This window comes from Notothenia rossii (assembly GCF_949606895.1).
Source record: "Notothenia rossii genome assembly, chromosome: 2".
NCBI lineage: Eukaryota > Metazoa > Chordata > Actinopteri > Perciformes > Nototheniidae > Notothenia > Notothenia rossii.
This window is the reverse complement of record NC_136904.1, coordinates 18,829,618-18,850,027: the sequence shown is the minus strand read 5'-3', so window position 1 is coordinate 18,850,027 and position 20,410 is coordinate 18,829,618. Positions and strand designations below refer to the sequence as shown.

The 20,410-nt window shown below is 40.3% G+C and overlaps 1 protein-coding gene across 4 annotated transcripts in view; it reads right to left on the bottom strand.

Annotated features, from left to right (window-relative positions):
- sbf2 (SET binding factor 2) overlaps nucleotides 1-20,410 on the bottom strand; it is a 94,127-nt gene that overhangs the window by 37,710 nt on the left and 36,007 nt on the right. For all 4 annotated transcript variants that reach the window (XM_079662430.1, XM_079662432.1, XM_079662433.1 and 1 more), the window contains exons 6-17: nucleotides 18,955-19,060; nucleotides 15,538-15,670; nucleotides 14,047-14,155; nucleotides 13,606-13,719; nucleotides 11,698-11,775; nucleotides 11,326-11,439; nucleotides 10,368-10,496; nucleotides 10,066-10,164; nucleotides 9,708-9,912; nucleotides 8,418-8,527; nucleotides 7,252-7,401; nucleotides 1,442-1,510 (exon numbers count right to left, since the gene is read on the bottom strand). In XM_079662430.1, the coding sequence (XP_079518556.1) occupies nucleotides 1,442-1,510; nucleotides 7,252-7,401; nucleotides 8,418-8,527; nucleotides 9,708-9,912; nucleotides 10,066-10,164; nucleotides 10,368-10,496; nucleotides 11,326-11,439; nucleotides 11,698-11,775; nucleotides 13,606-13,719; nucleotides 14,047-14,155; nucleotides 15,538-15,670; nucleotides 18,955-19,060 (1,416 nt within the window). The remainder of the gene's footprint in view (nucleotides 1-1,441; nucleotides 1,511-7,251; nucleotides 7,402-8,417; nucleotides 8,528-9,707; nucleotides 9,913-10,065; nucleotides 10,165-10,367; nucleotides 10,497-11,325; nucleotides 11,440-11,697; nucleotides 11,776-13,605; nucleotides 13,720-14,046; nucleotides 14,156-15,537; nucleotides 15,671-18,954; nucleotides 19,061-20,410) is intronic.

The following is a 20,410-nucleotide window of genomic DNA, read 5'->3' as shown; positions in this document are numbered from 1 at the left end:
GAATTGTGACGGACAATGGATGGATATAAATCATAGGTTTCTCTTTAGTGGTATATTCTTGTTGCATGGTTGAACACAAATGCACTAAACTACAGAACTTCACAAGATTGATGAATATTAATACTGGTGGCCCTGAAGACAAACAAGAAAACAGGGCTTATCTGAGGTTCTGAGCCTGTGCCATGTTAACAGGATGACTCATGTGGTGGTGAACAGCGGGCCAGGTCCCATTGCAGCCCATTAGGGTATGGCACTGGTACTCAACAAGAAGCCAGTGTGGACAGTTGTGTCTGTCCCCATAGCAACAACCAGGCTGTTGTTGAATTGTTGTGGTGAATAATGTAGCTACCATGTGTTGACAATGTGGTGAGGAAACTTAAGGCCATGGCCCGCGCTCTAACTATGGAGGTTTACCACATGTTCTGTGGATGTGATTACTGAGGGATCAACTGAAGTTAAAAGGTTGATAATGTTGTCCTTTTTATGGCTATTCTGTGCATACAACCTGCCCTATAGTCAGGGGTGCACATAACTGGTACGCAGGTACGCATGCGCAGCAACAATCTGAAATGCGTACCGTCACTTGTGTCACAAAGCGCATTTGCGTACCGACGTAGGCCTACCTGTGAAGCTTTTCCAGAAGGCGGTTAGATCACCGGACGACAGAGTCGGTCTCCATGTGCACAGACAGGGCTGCTGTTAACGTCGGTCTGTACAACGGAATTGTGCCAAAACTACGCCAACCGGCTGCGGAGGGAGACTCCCCCCCTTCACTGGAGAACTGCGCTAAAACAGCTGATCACAGCGCCCCCCCCGTCGACTTTCCTGAAGTACTCCACTAGCAGCCCCGCCCCCGTTGACGTTTGCGATACAGAGGGCTTCATCAACTAACTTTGAGTGGAGCCAGAAGTTGGAGTACCAAACACTGACTCCAGGCACTCATCTGAGTACCTCACTGAGAATGTTATGCCCTGCCTATAGTGCCTTTTTATTGGAGCAGCAATATAACTGGACTTTAGGCCGACAAGCACTATTGATATGAGAGTTACACAAATCTAACAACAATATGTTGGCAAATATTCATTTCTTTAGATCAACCAGCACACACACAACTATTTCTATATAGAAATATTTGGACATTTTTAGCAGTATTTCTTGCTGTATTTCAGGCAAAATTTAAGCTGGATACAATGTTTTAAAAGATGATTATGGAGGTAGCTGTTTCAATTTAGGTCCATAAAGTCCTAGTTGAGCGAGTTACCTCAGTGTGACATTAGATTTAGCAGCTCAAACTGCTTAGCTATAACCACAGGTGTTCAGGTAGATCTTACATTTGCATTGTACACCTGATTAAGCGGTGGTTTATATACAAATGAAAATATGAGAAACAGAAGCATAATTTTGAGCTCACATACAGTGTTGTTTTCATTGATTTCCTTACCCTGTAAAAGGCTGTGGACAGGGGCAGCAGTGCAGAAGCCACGGTGTATTCCTCTGAGCTGGAGCAGTCCTGAGGGCCAAACAACAGGAGAGAAGTGAGCCCCGTGCAGACACAGCAGGAGACATGTTACACAGCTCTTTTTCACAGGAGTCCCAAAACAAGCAGCACAGGCGTTCAACAGAGAGGTCACACACTCCAAAAGGCCAAAGGGTAACATCGTTTTACTGCAATACCGTATCTAGTTTTTAACAAACAATAAGAAATAACTTTATTGCATGACTGATGAACTTGCAATGCAGAGATGTGACCTGGAGACAACCAAAGAGTCAATCTTCAGATGTAGCTTCCTGTTACATAAAGACACTGCTGTCCTGCAAAATGTCAGGAGAAGCAAAAAAAGAAACAACCACAGACTCTGCTCTGCTTCAATATTAGGACATGTGCTTTCAATACTCTTATATAATCCCTGCCTTGACATAAACATCAGAGCACTCCGGCCTCCAATGTATTAGCTATTATTATAAATTGCAAGTGAATAGCAGAGCAACGCAAAAAGTTCCAGTCTTTTTGGCCATAACATGCTCATGCTGCCACTTATCATAAGCCACAACTAGCCTTTAATTCTCTTTTTATATTGAGTCTAAATATTCCCGCTTTAACATTTACTCACCATGCCAAAGAATCTTTGTGTATGGGATTGTTCCAGGTCAAAGAGGCGACGCATAATGGCGCTTTCTAGAGGACGGTATTAAGGTGAATAGTACATTAGGAGGCTTAAAGTGGGGGACTTAGGGGCCCAAAGAAAACTCTTCTTGCAGAGATCACCAAGAATGATGAGAACAGGAGAATAGAAGAAAAGGACGCAATTTGGAGTAAAAGTACTTGATTCACAGGAAATTGGTACTTGTCTCATGTGGGCTTTGTTGGGATTTATTTGCGGGACTCTGTAAATGAGAATGGCTCGGGGAAACTCGATTTAAGACCAAGTAAAAACATGGACACTGATTCTGCCAAGACCCTCAGTGGGACCTCAAACCCAGAAAATGTGTAAACAACACACTTCTCTCTGTGAAAACCGAAACACCTGAACAGAAGTCTTACATTTACGACTGAAACTATGCAACTTTAACAGTCTTATCAGAGTAGTAGTTTTGGCGGGAGAGATGGGAGAAAAGACGTAATTTTTTTTTATAGTGGTTCGAGATGGGGGCCTCAACACAAGAATGCGAAGAGGGGAGAAAATGCAAAACACAAGTTCCACAGCAACACATGAAAGCCTGGCCCCCCACTGAATAAGCAACATAGTTTCGGTTTTATTTCTCTTGTCACTTGTGTTTCTTCTTGAAGTTATTTGGGCTGTGGTGAAACGTCCAAGCTTGGAGCTGCACCAAAGCATTGTTTAGAAGCATCCCTAACAATCCAGCGGGTCAGAGGAGTTCATGGACCCCAGTCAAAATACAACAACAAGTGAAAAAGCACTGGCAGAAAAAGAGTGAATAATTGACAAACCGGTATTATTCCAACACTCAGCGAAGCATAACCATTGGTTCTTTGAAACAGAAACTTATAACGAAATGCATTTTTTCATGCGTCGGGTGAAGAGAAGCTTTGTCCCTCGGCTGCATCATCGCTTCATATCTCATATAGTGTCAGGTTTACTTAAGCCACACTTGATATCACCTGTAAACACTTAATCTCCTGTTAGCAGACTGATAGGCTGAGTGACAGCTACAAAAGCATACACGTCAACTCACAAAGGGAACCGATAAGCAGTGAAATCTGCAGCAGGCCTGGGATTAGACATGACAAGTGAGACCTGATGAGTCGAGCTGAGCTGTTTCTTGTCCATCAGCATCACATGAGACGCTTTAAGGGTCTGTATTATTGTATTTAGGCCTCTATCATTGTAAGCTGAACAAAGCCACATGGAGCAGAGTGAGGGGAAATTCTGTATTTTGGATTTCAAGAATTGGGTAAAGGAGGGTGTTGTGTATCCCCACATTTGTTTTGAAATGATACCCTGCTGTTTTCCTTTCCTCCTGTTATTTACAGTAAGTCTTACCAATTCTCCCTAGTTCTTGAAGCGGCAGGAGCTATCATAGCTGTGATGACTCACACTGCTATTCTGTTTCAGACACGTATACAGCGGGCAAAAACAAAAAACATGAGCATGTGACAGAAACACTGGAGGATGTGAACAAACAGCAGCATCCTGTGTGTTTGTGTTAACGCTTTCCAGGAGGGAATGAACTGCCACTTGTGGCCCTTATGGATATTTGTTTATCTAGAGACAAAACAAAGAAAGTCTCAACTCTATTAATGTCAATCACGGCTTGAATCACAAATAAGCCTCATAGTTGATTTCTGTGCTGTCTACCTGCTCAAACTGCTGGACTTCCTAGAGAAACTGAACATGGGAATGATACCCAGCTAAGATTCCCAGTGGCCACGTTATGTAAGGCAGTCCATCAAAGGCAGACAGAGGCCATGTTCTCACAGTAAGAAACTAATTTATGATCTAGAAAAATCTAAAAATGTAGAAAAGTCATGTACAGAGACTCCGTGTAGTTGCAGTATAATGATGAAGAGACCTTGATTCTGTAGTGCAAGTGAAATATTTGTGGCTGCAGGAGTCACTACTGCAAATTCTCCTAAGGAATCTCATGTATGCATTTATGGCGGGCTTAATGACTCCTAAAATGCATCTTGCGCTTATCAAACCATGAGGTTCTCCAGCTGTGGAGACATTGGTATGGATATCTCTTTATGTGAAACTGATTTATTTTCCTTCTAAAACCACAAGTTTTTATTGGCCGTTTTTACGTACTGTAATGCATTCTATAAAATGTATTTTATCTGGTCACCAAGTGTTTAATAACGTTTAGATTGATTGTTTAGCTTAAGCAGGAGATGTTTAGACTGATTAAAGTGCAGCAGGCAGCCTTTAAGAGGGACAGAGAACAGACTCAGGAGTTGTATGATTCAGACATGTCAGATAAAGAGCCTCGTACTCTCCAACATCTGTGTGTAACGTGTGTTTCTGCACATCAAGCTCATGCGGAACTCATGGACTCCATGCCGCTGCGGCCGCTTCCCATGGACCCCCCGCCTTAATCCCCTCTCACAGTAAACTGCCATTCAGAGTATTTTTGAGCACCATCATGAGGCCCTCGGCAATGAGTGAGCCGAGCACAGAGGGCTCATAATCGGACAGGAAATGGTTGGGATGCCAGGATACATCCACAGCAGGGCTCATTCCCCCACATGGCTTGCGCTACTTTTACTTCTAAAAGCTGCAGTGCTAACCACTGCACATATACACTCACACTAAATAAATGCGCAATTAACACAAATACCTTTATGAGGGTCGTTACTGTGTGTGATTCAGGGCAGAAAACAAAACAGATAAGGATTACAACAGATGTTTAAAAAAAAAGGCACTGTAAACGTTCCAAATAATTTCAAAGAATGTATCAACATTTTTAACTCAAAAAACAAGAAAGAATGAGCACGCACTAACAGTGTACAGTACCACCTGATTCTAATGTGCTAACCTTTCACCTATTGCACATTTCTGCATTACATAGCCCTTCCTGCAGGCTCCCCTGCGAACACTGATTACAACCAGACAACCGAACTGTCACTTAGCCTGAAGTTGACAGTTAGACGATAAATGCTGTAATTGGCCTCATAATGATGATGTCATTGAAAATCAATGTGCACAGCAACATGGGCGCCAGCAATCCTAATGATGCATCATGCTGTCACTTATAAAGAGCACATGAAACATTTTTTACTGAGTAGGTCACCTTGGCTTTAAGCCTTAAGGATGACACACACACACACACACACACACACACACACACACACACACACACACACACACACACACACACACACACACACACACACACACACACACACACACACACACACACACACACACACACACACACACACACACACACACACACACACACACACACACACACACACACACACACACACACACACACACACACACACACACACAAAAAAAAAGCAATTGGAAAAAGGCTGACTATATTTTACCCCAAGTTGTGACAAAAGTGCACTCCACTTTAAATCTCTTCTCCATGTGTACAATTATTATCATTTTCCCGGTGTGTGGCTGTGGATCATTTGCTTTTTAGCTGAACGCCAGAGGAAATCAAGGGACTCATCTTGTGTTGTAGAAATATGAAAGTTAAGATGCTATGTTATCAGGAATTTATATTCTGATCAAACCAAAAAAACAATTGTCAAAATTAAACAACCCTCACACACTTTTTTCTTTTCATTTTTCCAGATGTGCATGACAATGACCTGTTATACAGAATTTTGAATATTTAAAAAAAAGTCTCCCCAATCTGTTTCAAAAAAGGTTCAAACACATCCCACCAGGATTACATTTTAAGACAGAAAGACGCACTGATGGCCTGGGTATCAGCTGTGTGCACGACAATGCAACAACAAAACAGAAAATATCTTTGCATTAGTTTAGACTTCAAATATAATTCAAGGGTTGAATAAATAGGTCATGCAAAGGAGATGGTGCTTTTATGCAGACATCTCGACACTTTTTGGCTTTCAACAAAAGCACATCACAGACAAACCACTGACTGCGCAGAGCTCATCATTTATGTTCCTGGAAACAAAGTCAGTCATCTCGCAACATAAAAGGGAACAAGCTCTCATTTTCACGTCTTCCTGCATGAAATAATCTAACCAGCATCGTTGCCAGGTAGACCTTACAGTGGCACATGTCTTCATTTTGTCAATGACACGTCAAATGTCCTTGGCATACGGTGGGATTAATTAGCTTTATTTTCTTTCTTTCAGGGGAATGATTGGAATCTAAAGTCAGTCCATAAAAAGCTGCACTCTTTGAGGACCGCTTAAAATTATTTAAATCCTTAGAAAGGGCTGATTTAAGGTAGTAAAACATGAGGAACTACCAATAAAGAGCTGGCTGGTCGAGTGAAGCCTCGCTGACTTTTTATGAGCTGCACCAAAACACATTACTTACTCACTTTGACAAGTAGCTGAGGCATGAGGACACCAGCAAGAGACAAACATATTGACTGATATGGGGCTGAGTCTTACCACATGCTGCCAGATAGTTTAAATAAATAAAGAAGTTGAAGAGGATGGACAGGTTTTTCCAATACATGTTCACGTGTACTACTGTCACGCTTACACATTGCTATGCTTATAAGAATCGCACAATAAGAAATAAGATTGACCGTTGGGTTAAGCACACTGGGCTGCAATAATTTAGTGAAATTCCTGTTTGGATCAGAAGATTTGAAGTTTCCATTTTTTTTATCAACATTATGAAACCCGTGTCATTTGACAGGAAGGACACGGTTACTTAGAAATTGCGGATGCTAAGGTATGATGCAATTACATGCTTGTTTTGCATTGGATGGGTTTATAGTTCGATTCTTTATAAAAAAATATATTAATCAATTGAATCTGCCATAAGTCAGAGACATCAGCGTTTTCTAGAGTCTAAGGGGACATCCTAAAAAACAGTCCAAAACCCAAAGCTATCAAATTAAATTGATATAAAACAAAGAAGAGGAGGAAATATATCATTTAAAAAGCTGGAGCTACAAACAATGTATGCTTGATACATATATTTTAAGTTTGATTATCGAAAAAAAATTGTCTCTCTCTCTAAAGTACTAACAATGATATACACATAGCTGCATGGAGTTTTGTACATGTTTCAGTTTACAGTACTGATTCAGAGGAAAAGGTCTGTGTCTTTCTGTCGTGTGACTCACCTGGAGGGCACAGTTCATCATACGAATGATGTAATCGAACTGTTGGTGGTCCAATATGGCGCGATTCTGCTGAACGTGAAGACTCAGTTCCTCCGTCAGACACAGACGAGCTGCCTTGCTTTTCAGGGCGCGCAGAGCAGCCGGCAGCGTCTGTGAAGGTGGAACGAAGGAGGTCTTAGAAAATAAAACAGAATAACCCCCCTGCTGTGGAACACATCTGCAGTTTACATCCATCTCTGTCTAAATATATATATAGATATATATATGTATAGATTCTTGAGTAATGGCCACATCTTTTTGTGAAGTTGCAGTGACCATGATTATTGACCATCAAGTCCAAGTGAACATTTGTGTAGAATTTGAAAAAATTCCCTGAAATATTGAGTTCTAGAGAGTAGGATGCCACCCTACGTACGTTCAGACCACCTGAAAAGATCATGTCTATCGCCATTGCTGATACTGGCATACAAAAGATCCAAAATAAGACCACTGACCTGACCTGAGAGACAGAAAGAAGACAATGGGCAATTTGTGAGTGAGGGTGAAGAATGGGAAACAACTTTGCTTCCTGAGATTTTCAGGCCCTTGTTTTATGAAACTTTGAAAAAACACTGGGGTAATTTGATTTGGTTATCCATTCACTTTTTACATTAACACTATGCACCAAGATAGTGGTTCAAGGAACTGCTCTGACCTGCTGTATGGTAGATGACCATTTGGCAGCGAATGATTTACAGACTCACGGGGGGTTCAGAGGATACATGCTATGCATTCTTTGCACAGAGATGCAGGTTTGAATTATATACAGATATGAAGCCAGCGGGATACAAGAAGTAACTGGCAAGGATCCCATTTTAAACGCATTGTACGCATATTGTGTAGAATCACGAACATGGGGCCACAATGAAGGACATCTTTGTGTAGTGCAGATGCTTAAAGAGGCGATAAACAAGTGACATTAACTGATTTGCCTCCATGAGTGTTTGATTACAGGCCTTATCTATTTCTGTGTGGCAGCTGTGAGATATTAGGATGATGAAGGTGTGGAGAGATCCACAGCTCCATAACGGTCTGCTGGGGGGGGGGAAGTAACACTGAGATGCCCCCAGATCATGTGCTGGTTTAAAGGTTGATGAGCTCCCCTGATGAAAGACATAAAGCATCACCTTTTCAGTCTCCAGGGTCTTGTTTTCAAAGATGAAGGAAATGCAGCCCCGCACCACCTCTAGCCTGCGAGCGCTGTTAAACACGGAGCCCATCTTGCCCATAATGGACACTGGAATACAGAAAAACAGATTATTTGAACAATTAAAAAAACATTACAGATTACAATTTATATACAGTGCAGGAAGAGGCAGAAAAACCCGCTGGGCTCATTCAAAGCCTCCATCAAATACTCCTAAAGGTTTACAGTGGTATAGAGCAGGGGTTTTCAAAGTGTGGGAAGGTGAGCCTCCCCGCAGAGAACATAAGAACAGCCGCGCCCCCCTTCCCAATTATTATTGCTATTATTATTATTGTTGTTGTTGCTATAATGCAGGGGTATTTAATTGCATTTCAAAGAGGTCCAGTAAGTCTTTTTGGAGCACACCATTTGAAATGACTCGACTGTTTCTCTCTTCTTGTCTCGTCTCTGTGTGTTTGTTTGAATCTATCATGCTGACTCACTGACTGCACCGATTTGATTGGCTGAGTAGCGTCACCTCCTTAAAACATTAAACAACAACTTTTTAAAACATTTTTAACATTTTCAACATCGTGGATAAATCCTTATATGCTCCCGGCAACACACTGAACATCAACTTTGCCTCCTTATTACACTCACCCCTGCTTTAGTGGGAACAATGAGTCTGCGTCTTTGATGCGCATAGGTGGATGATGCGGGGATGCAATGTAGACAGGAATAAAAGCAGATCATCCTCTGGCTGCAGCCTTGACCGGTACTTGCTTTTGGTCAAAGTAAGTGTTATTAAAATTAAAATAAAGGGCGGTGCCGGCCGTCAGCGAACCGAGCCGGCCGTTAACGGCTCGCAGACGATAAAATAAAAAACGATCCATGTTGCCACTTGCAACAAATTTCACTGTTTCTCGTTATTTTTTTCTCACGCTGCGCCTCCCCTGAAGCTCTCTGGCGCCCCCCCAGGGAGGCGCGCCTCACACTTTGAAAACCGCTGGTATAGAGAACATAAAATAATATGACTTAATATAAGTGATGCAAACCTATTAGAACCAGACGTAATAAACTAAATTAAAAAAAACGATATTTTTACAGAAGAACAGGAAATTCATTGAAGCTACCGCTGATGCAAACCTCAGACTCCATTTTTTACGTTGCTTCAAAAACCTGTTATATTAAACACTGCGAGAGACTTAAAGTAAACAAAACCCTGCGTGTATGTTAAGCCTCCTCAGATCAGTAAGTATTGTTTATCACAGCAGTTCAGGGTGGGCCGTACCGACAGGGGGTCCGGCAGGTACAACACACTTCTTCTCCAGCCGTATAGAAGGAGGTGCGCTGCTGTGCTTCACCACGGCCTCCTGCAGCATCTTCTCCACCTTTTCGTCATCCAACACGGGGAAGGGTACCTGGTGCACCCGCAGGTGGGACCCCTCCGACGGCCGAGGCACTTTCTGGAATGCCATGTGGGGGTTTGGGTTTTCCTATAGTACACCCACCAGAGAAAAACATGCATTAATAGGATTCACAGCTGTACATACAGTGGATACAGCAAAACACGTGCAGAGTTGCTTAAGTCTAATACGGTACAACAACAATACAAAAGAGGAGATGTAGTTATTGGCATGAAGTCTTACATTTCTGTATAGCTGCTCAGAGAACGATCTGATGTGCTTCTGCAGTTTGGCAGGGGTGATCTCTTCTTCTTTAAAGCTGTCAGTGTGTAAGGCCACCAGCTACAAGACACACAACAAAACAGTAATATGCACTTTTAACGGGGTGGATAATCGGGAAAATACATTCAAAAGTATCCAAGCAGCATAATGAGGACACAATCACAACTGATAGAGTAGTCACATTTAAAACTCTTCCGTAGTGGCTTTAGTGTGTGTATGATTTTCTCAACTGAAAAGCTAAGTGGAGCATCATGGTACTGTACCTCATCAAAGAGATCGCAGGCTCTGTAAGGCGGACCTCTCTCCGAGACAAAGCCAGCGAAGGCCATGCCATCCAAAACCTTGGTCAGAAAATCATTCTCGATGAGGCCTCGCTGGCCCAGGAAGGCAGTCTGGAGAATGTCAGAAATAGATCAGTTACAACCCCACACAGATGGGAGCAATGTAATCCTGGGCATATGGAAATGCTGCAGACTGAAAAACAAGCTGAGTGATCTCAGTCATTTTTAGAACAAGTTTAAAAATATCTCTGCAGGGGGGCCTGACTTCGGCATCTTTTATTGTTCAAATCATAAGTTAGTTCTTAAGCATGTAGAAAAAGGGATATAAATCTTGTTACAAACAATCGCATGCAAATGAATTTAATTTACTTTACGCATAATTATTTGTGCCTGTGGGAAGAGGAGATAAAACGCAGTTCACTCCAGCCTTCCCCCACTCCAGGCGACTAAGCTGAGCGTTTGTTTATAATGTGATCCATGTGGGGTACTTTGAGGATGATGTGCAGAGGGGTTACCACGGAGACACCACAGACAAGAACAAACAAAAACCTCGGCACAAAACAAAAATGTAAACCTAATACGTTTCATATGGCTATTTGTCGTGCCTTGCCTAAGGTAATGGGACTGTGTCTGAAGATTGCATAAACAAAAGGATCACATCCAGGAAGACTCATGGGGGCCTCAATAACACATCTAAAACAACAAGCATGCTCACACACAAACACACACTCTGTACGCCCCTGACAGGTTTATCCGTCAAGTCTTCCTACGCAATTCTGGACTCCGGGTTTAAACATTTTTGGCAGATAAAAAAGAACAATATGTTTGCTCTGGAGCAATTGCCAAACAGGGTTTAATCTAAGGTCACATATTGGAAAGTAAAGGGTTTTGGAAATATGTTAATTTCACCACTGGGAATTCCATCATGTCGTTATCTTACCTTGTGAAAGTGAATAACGGGTTCAGAATGGATGCGGATGAGCTGCAGGCAGGACCTGTAGCCCTGGAAGAGTTGTGCAAACAGCCTGAGGAACACGGCCCGCACCTCCTTGTCCTGGAATACACACACACACACGACTCATCAAACAACTATGCCACAAATGCAGTCTGATAAGTTAATTATGCAACTGCTATGTTGTTTTGTCTTGAGGGTATACAAGGTAACCGTCACTCCAACGCTACCCTTTAGGTGATAAGAGCCTGTTTGTTGGTAAAGGAAGTCATGCCCTTCTCCCACATAAGGAGGACATTATTGCCTTCACCCGGAGAGTCACAAATGAAAGGAGGGCATGTGATAGTGATGCTGACTTACCAACAACTTGAGGTTGGAGGGGGCAGTGCGAGGCGGAGGGAATGCATTGTCTGCTATCTCCAGATCAGGGTGCAAAACCTACGGAGAAAAATACGTTTCCAGATGATTTTCTCGAGGTGATTCAACAAACACTTTTATGTGGAGCAAATTGAAATAATTGCAACAACAACTTAAGTGAACATGCCTTGTCTACTATGAGTGACCTCACTATACAGCATACAATAAAAGGTGTGAAATAATTTAATAATAAAGAAAGTCAAAACAAGATCATTAATTAAAGAATTCTGAGAAACGTTTTCTCAAAAATAAAAACATCCTGCTTTATTTTTCTGAAGGAACAAAGATGCTGTAAAATCCAATGATAAGCTCTTATTTACTTGAGAGCTTGATGTCCTGCATCTTTAATTTAATACAGTTTTGTTTTGGTTAACATTTGAAGATAGAATTACATGTATCTTTTATTAATACAGATTCAATTGTTTGTGATTTAGGAAAGCTTTTTTGTAAAGTCCATTCTAATCTGCTGGACATATTTCTCCAGGATGATTTGAACTGACAGGGCATGTTACATGGACACAGAATATGATAATGCATCTGATATGAATTCAGGCAGTCCACATGGACTCAGGAGACAGTAATGGTTTTGCTGAAAAGTGTGTAAAACTAAACAGTAGGGACATGTTTGCTTCAATTAAAATCGAGCTCTTAAGTAAATTAGGAATTTTGAAGGGATTTTGTATCAGAAAAACAAAAGCAGATTTTTCCCACATGAAAAATCCTGTGATAATAATCTATTTACCGGTAATTCAGAAAAAAGGGGGCACATATATTTTTTTCCTAAAATGTTTTCTATTTAAATTCCTTAAGAAAGGAAAGCAGGAATTTTAATTCTACCAGCAGTCGCCTAGCATGATTATGAAAAACCCTATATTACTTTCAGATTTGTGCACTGTTCAAAGTTAAATTATTTCATGAATTAATTAACTTTTGCTTGCTCACTTCCAATGTAAAAGCAAAACTGGCTAAGACTATCGCAATATTGGGGAAAGCCAGACACATTCTGGACTACAACTTATTGTATACTCTATATAACACACTAATATTGCCATATCTGATTTACTGTGTGGAGATTTGGGGAAACACGTACAAAACCAACCTACAGCCGTTATGCACATTACAAAAAAGGGCTATGAGAGTTATCAATAATGTTGGATATCTTGTTATCTTGTTGTTATTTTTGAAGTCACACATATTGAAGTTCACTGATCTGGTTACATTTAAACGGCACAAATCATGTACAGAGCCAGACATAATCTACTTCCTAGGAAATTAAAAACATTGTTCATAGACAGAGATGGTGGGTATCATTTGAGAGGAAATTTACATTTTAAACAACTCAAGGTCAGAACAACTCTGAGAAGTATGAGTATAACAATCTGTGGGGTGATTTTATGGAATGGTTTGGAGAGGAGTTCAAACGAAGCACAAGCATAATTCAGTTTAAAAGGACACTTTTTTGGAAAACTATGAGAATGAAGAGAGGAGAAATTATATTATGTATGTGTAAATGTAAATGTAAGTAGGAATAACTTGCATAATGATTTAAAGGATGATCATTGATCCAGTAAGGAGTGGGAATTCATGAGCATTTGCTTCCTCCTACTCCCTTTCGGACACATATGATTTTTGTATTAATATTATTAATATGAAGAGTTTTTATATCATGAATGTGGATAAATACTGTATTTTAACAATACGGTATTCTGTTTTTCACATTTGTTATTTTGTATATGTTATTTTTTTAATCTGTTCGAAATAAAGATTGAAATGAAATGAATGTCATCATACTTTGATTATTTGAATAACATGGTGGAATGACTGTGGGCGTGTGTGCATGTTGTTGCTTACCAGGGAGAGGGAAGTCTGTGTTTGGTGTAGCAGAGGTTCAGGGAGCGGGGACAAGTGGATGCATTCAGGAATCTTTATTGTTCCTCCGTCCAGGTCAGCAATAATAACATCCAACTGGTTGCACACACATAAAACACAGACAGGTCAAGTGTTGAGTTTGCAGCTGGAGGGAGTACTGTGAGGCATGACACGTGCGCCTGACCAAGTTCAGCCGAAACCAGTTAAATAAACATCTTGTTGAAGGGCAGATTACTTAATGTTTGTGTGTTAACACATCCTGAAACCAAGAGGCTCTCTGATTAGTAGAAGGTCCCAGTCTATCACAATGCAACCTTAATTTTAGAACATAAAATAACTGTAAAGGCTCCAATATTCGGTAATGATTCACAGGTGTTTGACAGAATTCAACAATTTATGATCCGCAAGTTCATCTGCACTCACCAGATCCTGGATTTCAGTCTGAAACATGGAGTGCACTCCGATGATGAAGGGAGTGGGCGAGCTCAACACCTCCAGCAGCCGCGAGGGAAGAATAGGGATGTACGGGTAACTAAACACACAAGAAGACATAACCACAAGTATAAATATGTATGAAAAATAAGACTGGAAAGACGGATGGGGAAGAAAGGGGGAAAATGAGTGGGCAACAAAAATGGTACTTCAAAATGTACTTTATTATGAAATGTCATATCTAAAATGATGAAAACAAACATTAGCAATAAAGATAAGAACGGCACGCGGCATTCTCATGACATTCATACATTTTGCAACGATATCATTTACAAGCTTTGGAAAGTTATAATCATCATCTTCCCGTAAATACAACTGTGCAACATGGACAAAATAAGAATGACTACACAATACTTTTACAGCATAATGATGACTACTGCAGTTCCTCTTTTCACAGGATGTGAACGCATAAAAGAAATGCTGATTGTTAGTCAAGAGAACTGCTACAACTCTTGCACTACAAAAGTCAGAAAAACTCTTGGATGTGCTTCTTATCAAAATGATGTAACACAAACTCATGCCTGTGCTCTTTCTACATGACAGGGCTGCTTTGGAAACAGGCTATTGTCTCAACGTGTGTGCCTCACAGTTTGACACCGTTTATTCACCTGTCTTTCTTGTTTGTCATGTCTCACTAGTCGAGTCATTTAGCAAAGCTAATGTAAATGTGTCAAGCAATTTGTATGAAGAAAAAAAGTCATAAAGGGGAGAAAAATTACTTCTCCTCAAATCAGTTTCAATAGGGGAAGGAAGTTAACCACTGCTCAGGCACACTGAAAATTGGGTGGAAAAACCCTTTGAGGTTAATCTTAATCTTATCCAACAGATACTGTATATCCGTTTCTAGAAATTAATACAATGATCAACAAAGTCTATTAATCTAGGTTAGTGTATGTTTTGGTCATTGGATTTTCTTTTCACAAATGGATATTCAAAAACAAAAAACGACTGGATATTTGATTTTCGTTTTCAAATTGAAAAACCAAAATTGAATTACAAGGCGTTTTTCTTTATCATGGTCAAAAAAAGATTTACTAAATTTAAAAAACTGGAAGATTTTCATTTTCTACTTCTCAAAACAAAAAATAAAATCACTAGAACACAGAAACAAAAAAAACTACCTTTTTGAAATCACTTCCGTGAGTTTCGTCTGCGCTCTTATTTTGTAAGGTAACTTCCGGTAGCAGAATATGAAAAAACTGTAGTTTTTTTTCTTCAACTTTGGTTTTTCAATTTTAAAACGAAAATTAAATATCCAGTAGTTTTTTGTTTTTGAATATCTATTTGTGAAAAGAAAATCCAATGACCAAAACATACACTGACCCAATATCATGCCATGATGGAAGGCATGACACCAGCCAAGTTTTTGTTAGAAACACATGACAATTTCTTCCCAACTTCGGGGCTCGAACACACGTTTACCTGTATTTGAGGGGGAACATGAGTGCTTCCAGGGCGCGACACGCCTCTCCGAGCCTCTGGTAGCTGGTGGAGTGGAACAGAATCTTGTGTTCTGTCAGAACGGCACAAAAAAGGCTCAGAACGTTTTGGATTCCTGAAACGAAAAACAACACAGAACAAAACTGATGAGGTATTTGTTGGAATGTGACAGCCCCATTGTTCCAGATCATCCATCAAACATTTGTTTCTATTCGTGGAGGATTTCAAACTTCAAACACACGTTACATCACACAATGTTCATTTGGGAGTTCTGTTCATATCCAAACCAGCTTCAAAGACAATCTTCTGTGAAAATGTTTTTTTAATTCTTTGCAATGCTATGCAGAATAAAAAAATTCTTATATAGAAGGTTGCAGTGCTACTTGGATTGATTTATGAAGTCTGTTCCGAAATTGCGGCAGAAAATAACCCTTTATTTGAGAGCATAAATACTAAATGTATTGCATTCAGTTTCATTGTAAATTATTCCTCTGTAGTGTGATCTTTGTTTGTAAAAGGTGAGGCCTGCTTTGCCTTTCTGTTCTACACAGTTCATGGCAAAAACATGTCTTCAGGAATACTAAACAGTTTACGCATTTTTGAGAAATTCCAACAAAATTATGTTGGCTCCTTCAAATTTGTTCAGTTTTCTTAAGATTTAGATTAATTCAATCTATTACAGTGTATTCTTCCACTGATCACCACTGGGGTCTAAAAAGTTAGAGTGAGAATGATTTGACCTAAGTTGCCATGTGTCCCCTTAAAACCTCCTGGCTCATGATGACAAAAACAAGACATTTCCACTTTAAAACGGTTCAGTTTATGTTAAACACCGACTATAAACCTAAAGGAAACGTATCTGTGAAAACAAAGGAAATTATACTCTCATACGGTAGGTATAAAGATAATATTTCAAATTCCAATCAGAAAGAATTCTAAGTTTAAAGTTCCTGTTATTGTTTCCCATCAAGCAACTGAGCAATTCATCGCACATTGGAGTGATAAAGAGAGAGGAACCCTGGCAGACACATCCGCACCACTGGGGGCGCTGGGTCTGGATGTTTGCCTGCGTGAAGCACACAGTGATAAACAGGAAACCGAACACCAGCCTCAACAAAATCTCAGTTTTCAGGGTAAACAGGCTTGTCAAACTAAATGAGTTCTTTCATCTTTTACAGACATGGAAACTTCAAATTCTGTAAAAATGCTCTGTAAATTAGAGCGCTCTTTTCACTGTTTTGCAATCACACCTCAGGTTCAGGTGTTTACTTATCTTATGGAAACAGCAACGCACTTCCGAGCTCTAAATAAAAAGTGACAGCAACATCCCCGGACAACAGAAGAGACAAAGGCGACAAACAACAAACAACAGGGCTGTTGATGGCCGGTTTTATCGCGGGGGTGGGATGTACTTCCTGTGTAGTGCGACATGTTTAACACACATTCCTGTCTGGTGATTTGGCTGACCTGTGCACACACACAGTGATCTTCAGACCTGTACAGCTACTGGCCTTTCCTTATTTGGTCATGAGGATGACCTAATGAGTGGAAACGATGCACTTGTTGTCTACGCTAACATGTAGCTATTTACCTTCCTGTCAGCGTGTATAGGAACATGTTTTAAGGGTGGAGAAATGATTAACTCCGTCGGTCACTTTCACCATGATGGCCTGACTCTCAATCAGAGACACCTGCTGACATTTGTTTTTCCACACAGTGCAAAACAAATATGTGCACATTTCATTAAAGTGGAATGAAGGACAAAGCCAACAGCAAGATATTACCATCTGCTACATGTTGCTCAAACAGCAGGAGCACTGACAACAGACAGAGAACTACACACCATCAGAAGATAGACTGAGCCATTTCAAATCTACGGTCCTGATTCAACCCTCTGCAGTATGCGTATAGAGTTTTGTTTGCCAAGACTTAGATGAGAAGAATGATACCAGTGTCATTATTGTAAACTTAATATAAGCCTTATAGCCAGGAGTTGATAAGCATACAGTAGCTTGGCTTGTTCAAAAAGGGCTCGGTCAAAAGGAAAAAGAAAGTTAAAGAAATCTTTTGAATATTAATTAAGAAGCTACGTAATATATTTTTTTGGTTGTTAAAATCCATTGTGTACACAAATGAGTAAAAGGGTAAGTTGTGTTTTCTTGTTTTGCACTGCATTGTTTAACAATATTGTCGCATTTTGAGCACTTTTGTCGTCCGGTTGCAGAAGAACAAGATAAGATAATAGGGGATCAGAGACTGTTGTTATGTACCGTTTGTTTTGTTAAGAATTGTCATGTTTTTTTCTTGTAGCATACATGGACCAGGCCAAAACTGCCTGCTGTTGTGATGCCTTTTAGAAGAATGATAATAAAAGATCCTTAAAACAGAATGCACTAAACTAAAGTCTTATGTGTACTGACAGGCTGACCCATGGCTGGGTTTTGTGTCGAGTTTGCTTTGTTTTGTGTATCCAGTTTGGCAACAAGTCTATGACTTCCACATAACCCTGATCACATGTGTATCGTGCGAGTACCCCCCATGTGCATGCTCACCACATTGTCCAAACAAACAGAGGATGGTGTTAATACACTCAGGGAATAAAATCCATTCTGGTTTGAATCACATTCTTCTAATCAAATGAGGATAAATGAGGGCCAACTTTCCATTACAAATCACATTTCAGGTGAATTATATTCCATTTAAAAGTATATAATTTGCACAATAGCTCATATTATTATTTATGCCAAACTGTGATTTTGAAAGTCTGAGGAAAGTGATAGGTACAATGACACCATGAGTCATGATCAATCAGGCATGTTAAATCTTGGACAAAGCACGTATGGCCTTAGCAAATGGTTTACGGTCTTAACTGTAAACATATTGGGCAAACAAGGCAACGTGAAACCAGTAAACTGAATCAAATCTTCATCATGCGCTCTTTCCAGCCCAGATAAAACTACAGAAACTCTACAGGGCAAAGAGAAAACCACATAATCGTTCCTTAAACACATTTAGTGTAGAATTAATCCAAGTTCTTAAAGGCTCATTGCGAAATTCCCCTGTTGGGAGGAGTCCTATAGTGCTTGTGTTTATCACCACATGATTAGCAAAGTACAACAAAGCCTCAATAAACCAGAACGGATTAAGACAGGATTAATTAAAGCAACTAAGACGATGATGCTGCTAGTATGAATAAGAATAATGCTCTCTGAGCGTCAGAACTGTCAGATTATAACAACACAAAATGTCTGAACACCAAAGTAGGACTTTATGTAGACGTGACAAACTGCAGCAAGGGCTGGGATACAGTTAAAGATTCACAAACAAGTCATGGCCTGAATAAATCTGCCTTGCTCATGATCACTACTTAGCAGTTTTTTTAAAGAGCCGTGGACCCACCCAGCTGCTGGAAGAGGAGAGCAACACTTTTGCTTGTGACGGGCAGTGTGTCGTTCAGAGGCGTCTGGATGAGCTGCCGGTCCCCCGCGCCCAGGCTGAACAGCTTCTGTAAAGAGAAACAAAAGCAGGAAAGGTCAGTTGTGGAAATTGTCTACGGCCCTTCGCTTCTAAAGAGCCGAGCAGCACATCGACTGAAAGTCATCCATTGAGATTTATAGCTGCGTGTGCTGTTGCAGTATCACATGAAGAAGGAACATGCTATTCTGTGCTTCACACTGCAGCTACACGACTGAATTATCCAAATCTTGTCATTGAGCAAAGAAAACCTTGATTACATGTTATTAAAATGGTATTGTATGGTAACAACCAACCAAAATCACTCTAACTTAAACAGAAACATATCATTGTTTTGCTACAAATCTTTTTTAGTCCCTTTTTGTTTGAAAAATAAACACTCTTTAATTAGGTAGTCATGAATTACTCTCTATTCTCTCTCTTCCACCAGGAAAGCAAGTTTGACAGCTTCCTGCATGCATTTGTATGCACAATTATCCCAATAACAGAAATTCATCACCATCAACTTATCTTTGCCAATCCTATATTGTCCCATCCCTATTACTGGGAAGTTTAAGTGGGCGGTACTGACGTTCTGGATGTAGCAAGTAGTAAATGTGAAATTCCTTAGTCAAGAGAAAAATGAGAGGTATCTCAAGGTCTCCAATCATTAAATTCTTGACATACCCAGGTGTTTAACTAGGTGCTGTTTTGACAAATGAGTCTGTTCCACTGCTATCTGTCTGGAGCCACACTCAAGGACACACGATCTAAGTGGCGTCTTGCTGGGGAACAAGCCAAAACTCTTCCCTCTTACAACACATTAGCCGTCTTTTAAACAAAGTGTGATTTATAGCCGAGTGATGAGGACCTCTCCCCAGTGGCAGTACATGTACTTTAATAGTTTAATAACATTGAAGCACATTTTGGCTTCGGGTAGCTTTTTCATGTGGTGTAAGTAAGTAATCACAGCATTTAAAGCCTCATCTTCTGACTATTTCCGACCAAAGCTATGTCAATCATTTTAAATATACATTTCTTTAATCTGTCATAAAAACAATTTAAAGGCGCTGATGTCCTAATCTAGGCCGAGGTGTTTTGCTCCACGCAAAGTGATGGAAAAAATGACAAGTATGTTTTAGACAAAAATCACTGCCTGTGGCTAGACAACAATCTCTGGCACCGTCTGAACACGACTGTCTTGATTGGCTGCACGCAGACAACATAAATCACTTTAGTATCTGCAACATCGAGCCTCCACTAACAATCATTGTCAGGCAGGTCACAGTCAGGCAGCACTGACATAACTATTTTGGACATCTGACCTTGACCTGTCGCGCCGTTAAATACAGGCGAGCAGCAGCGAGTACCGACTCTGGTACTTTGACAAGCTTCGCCTCAG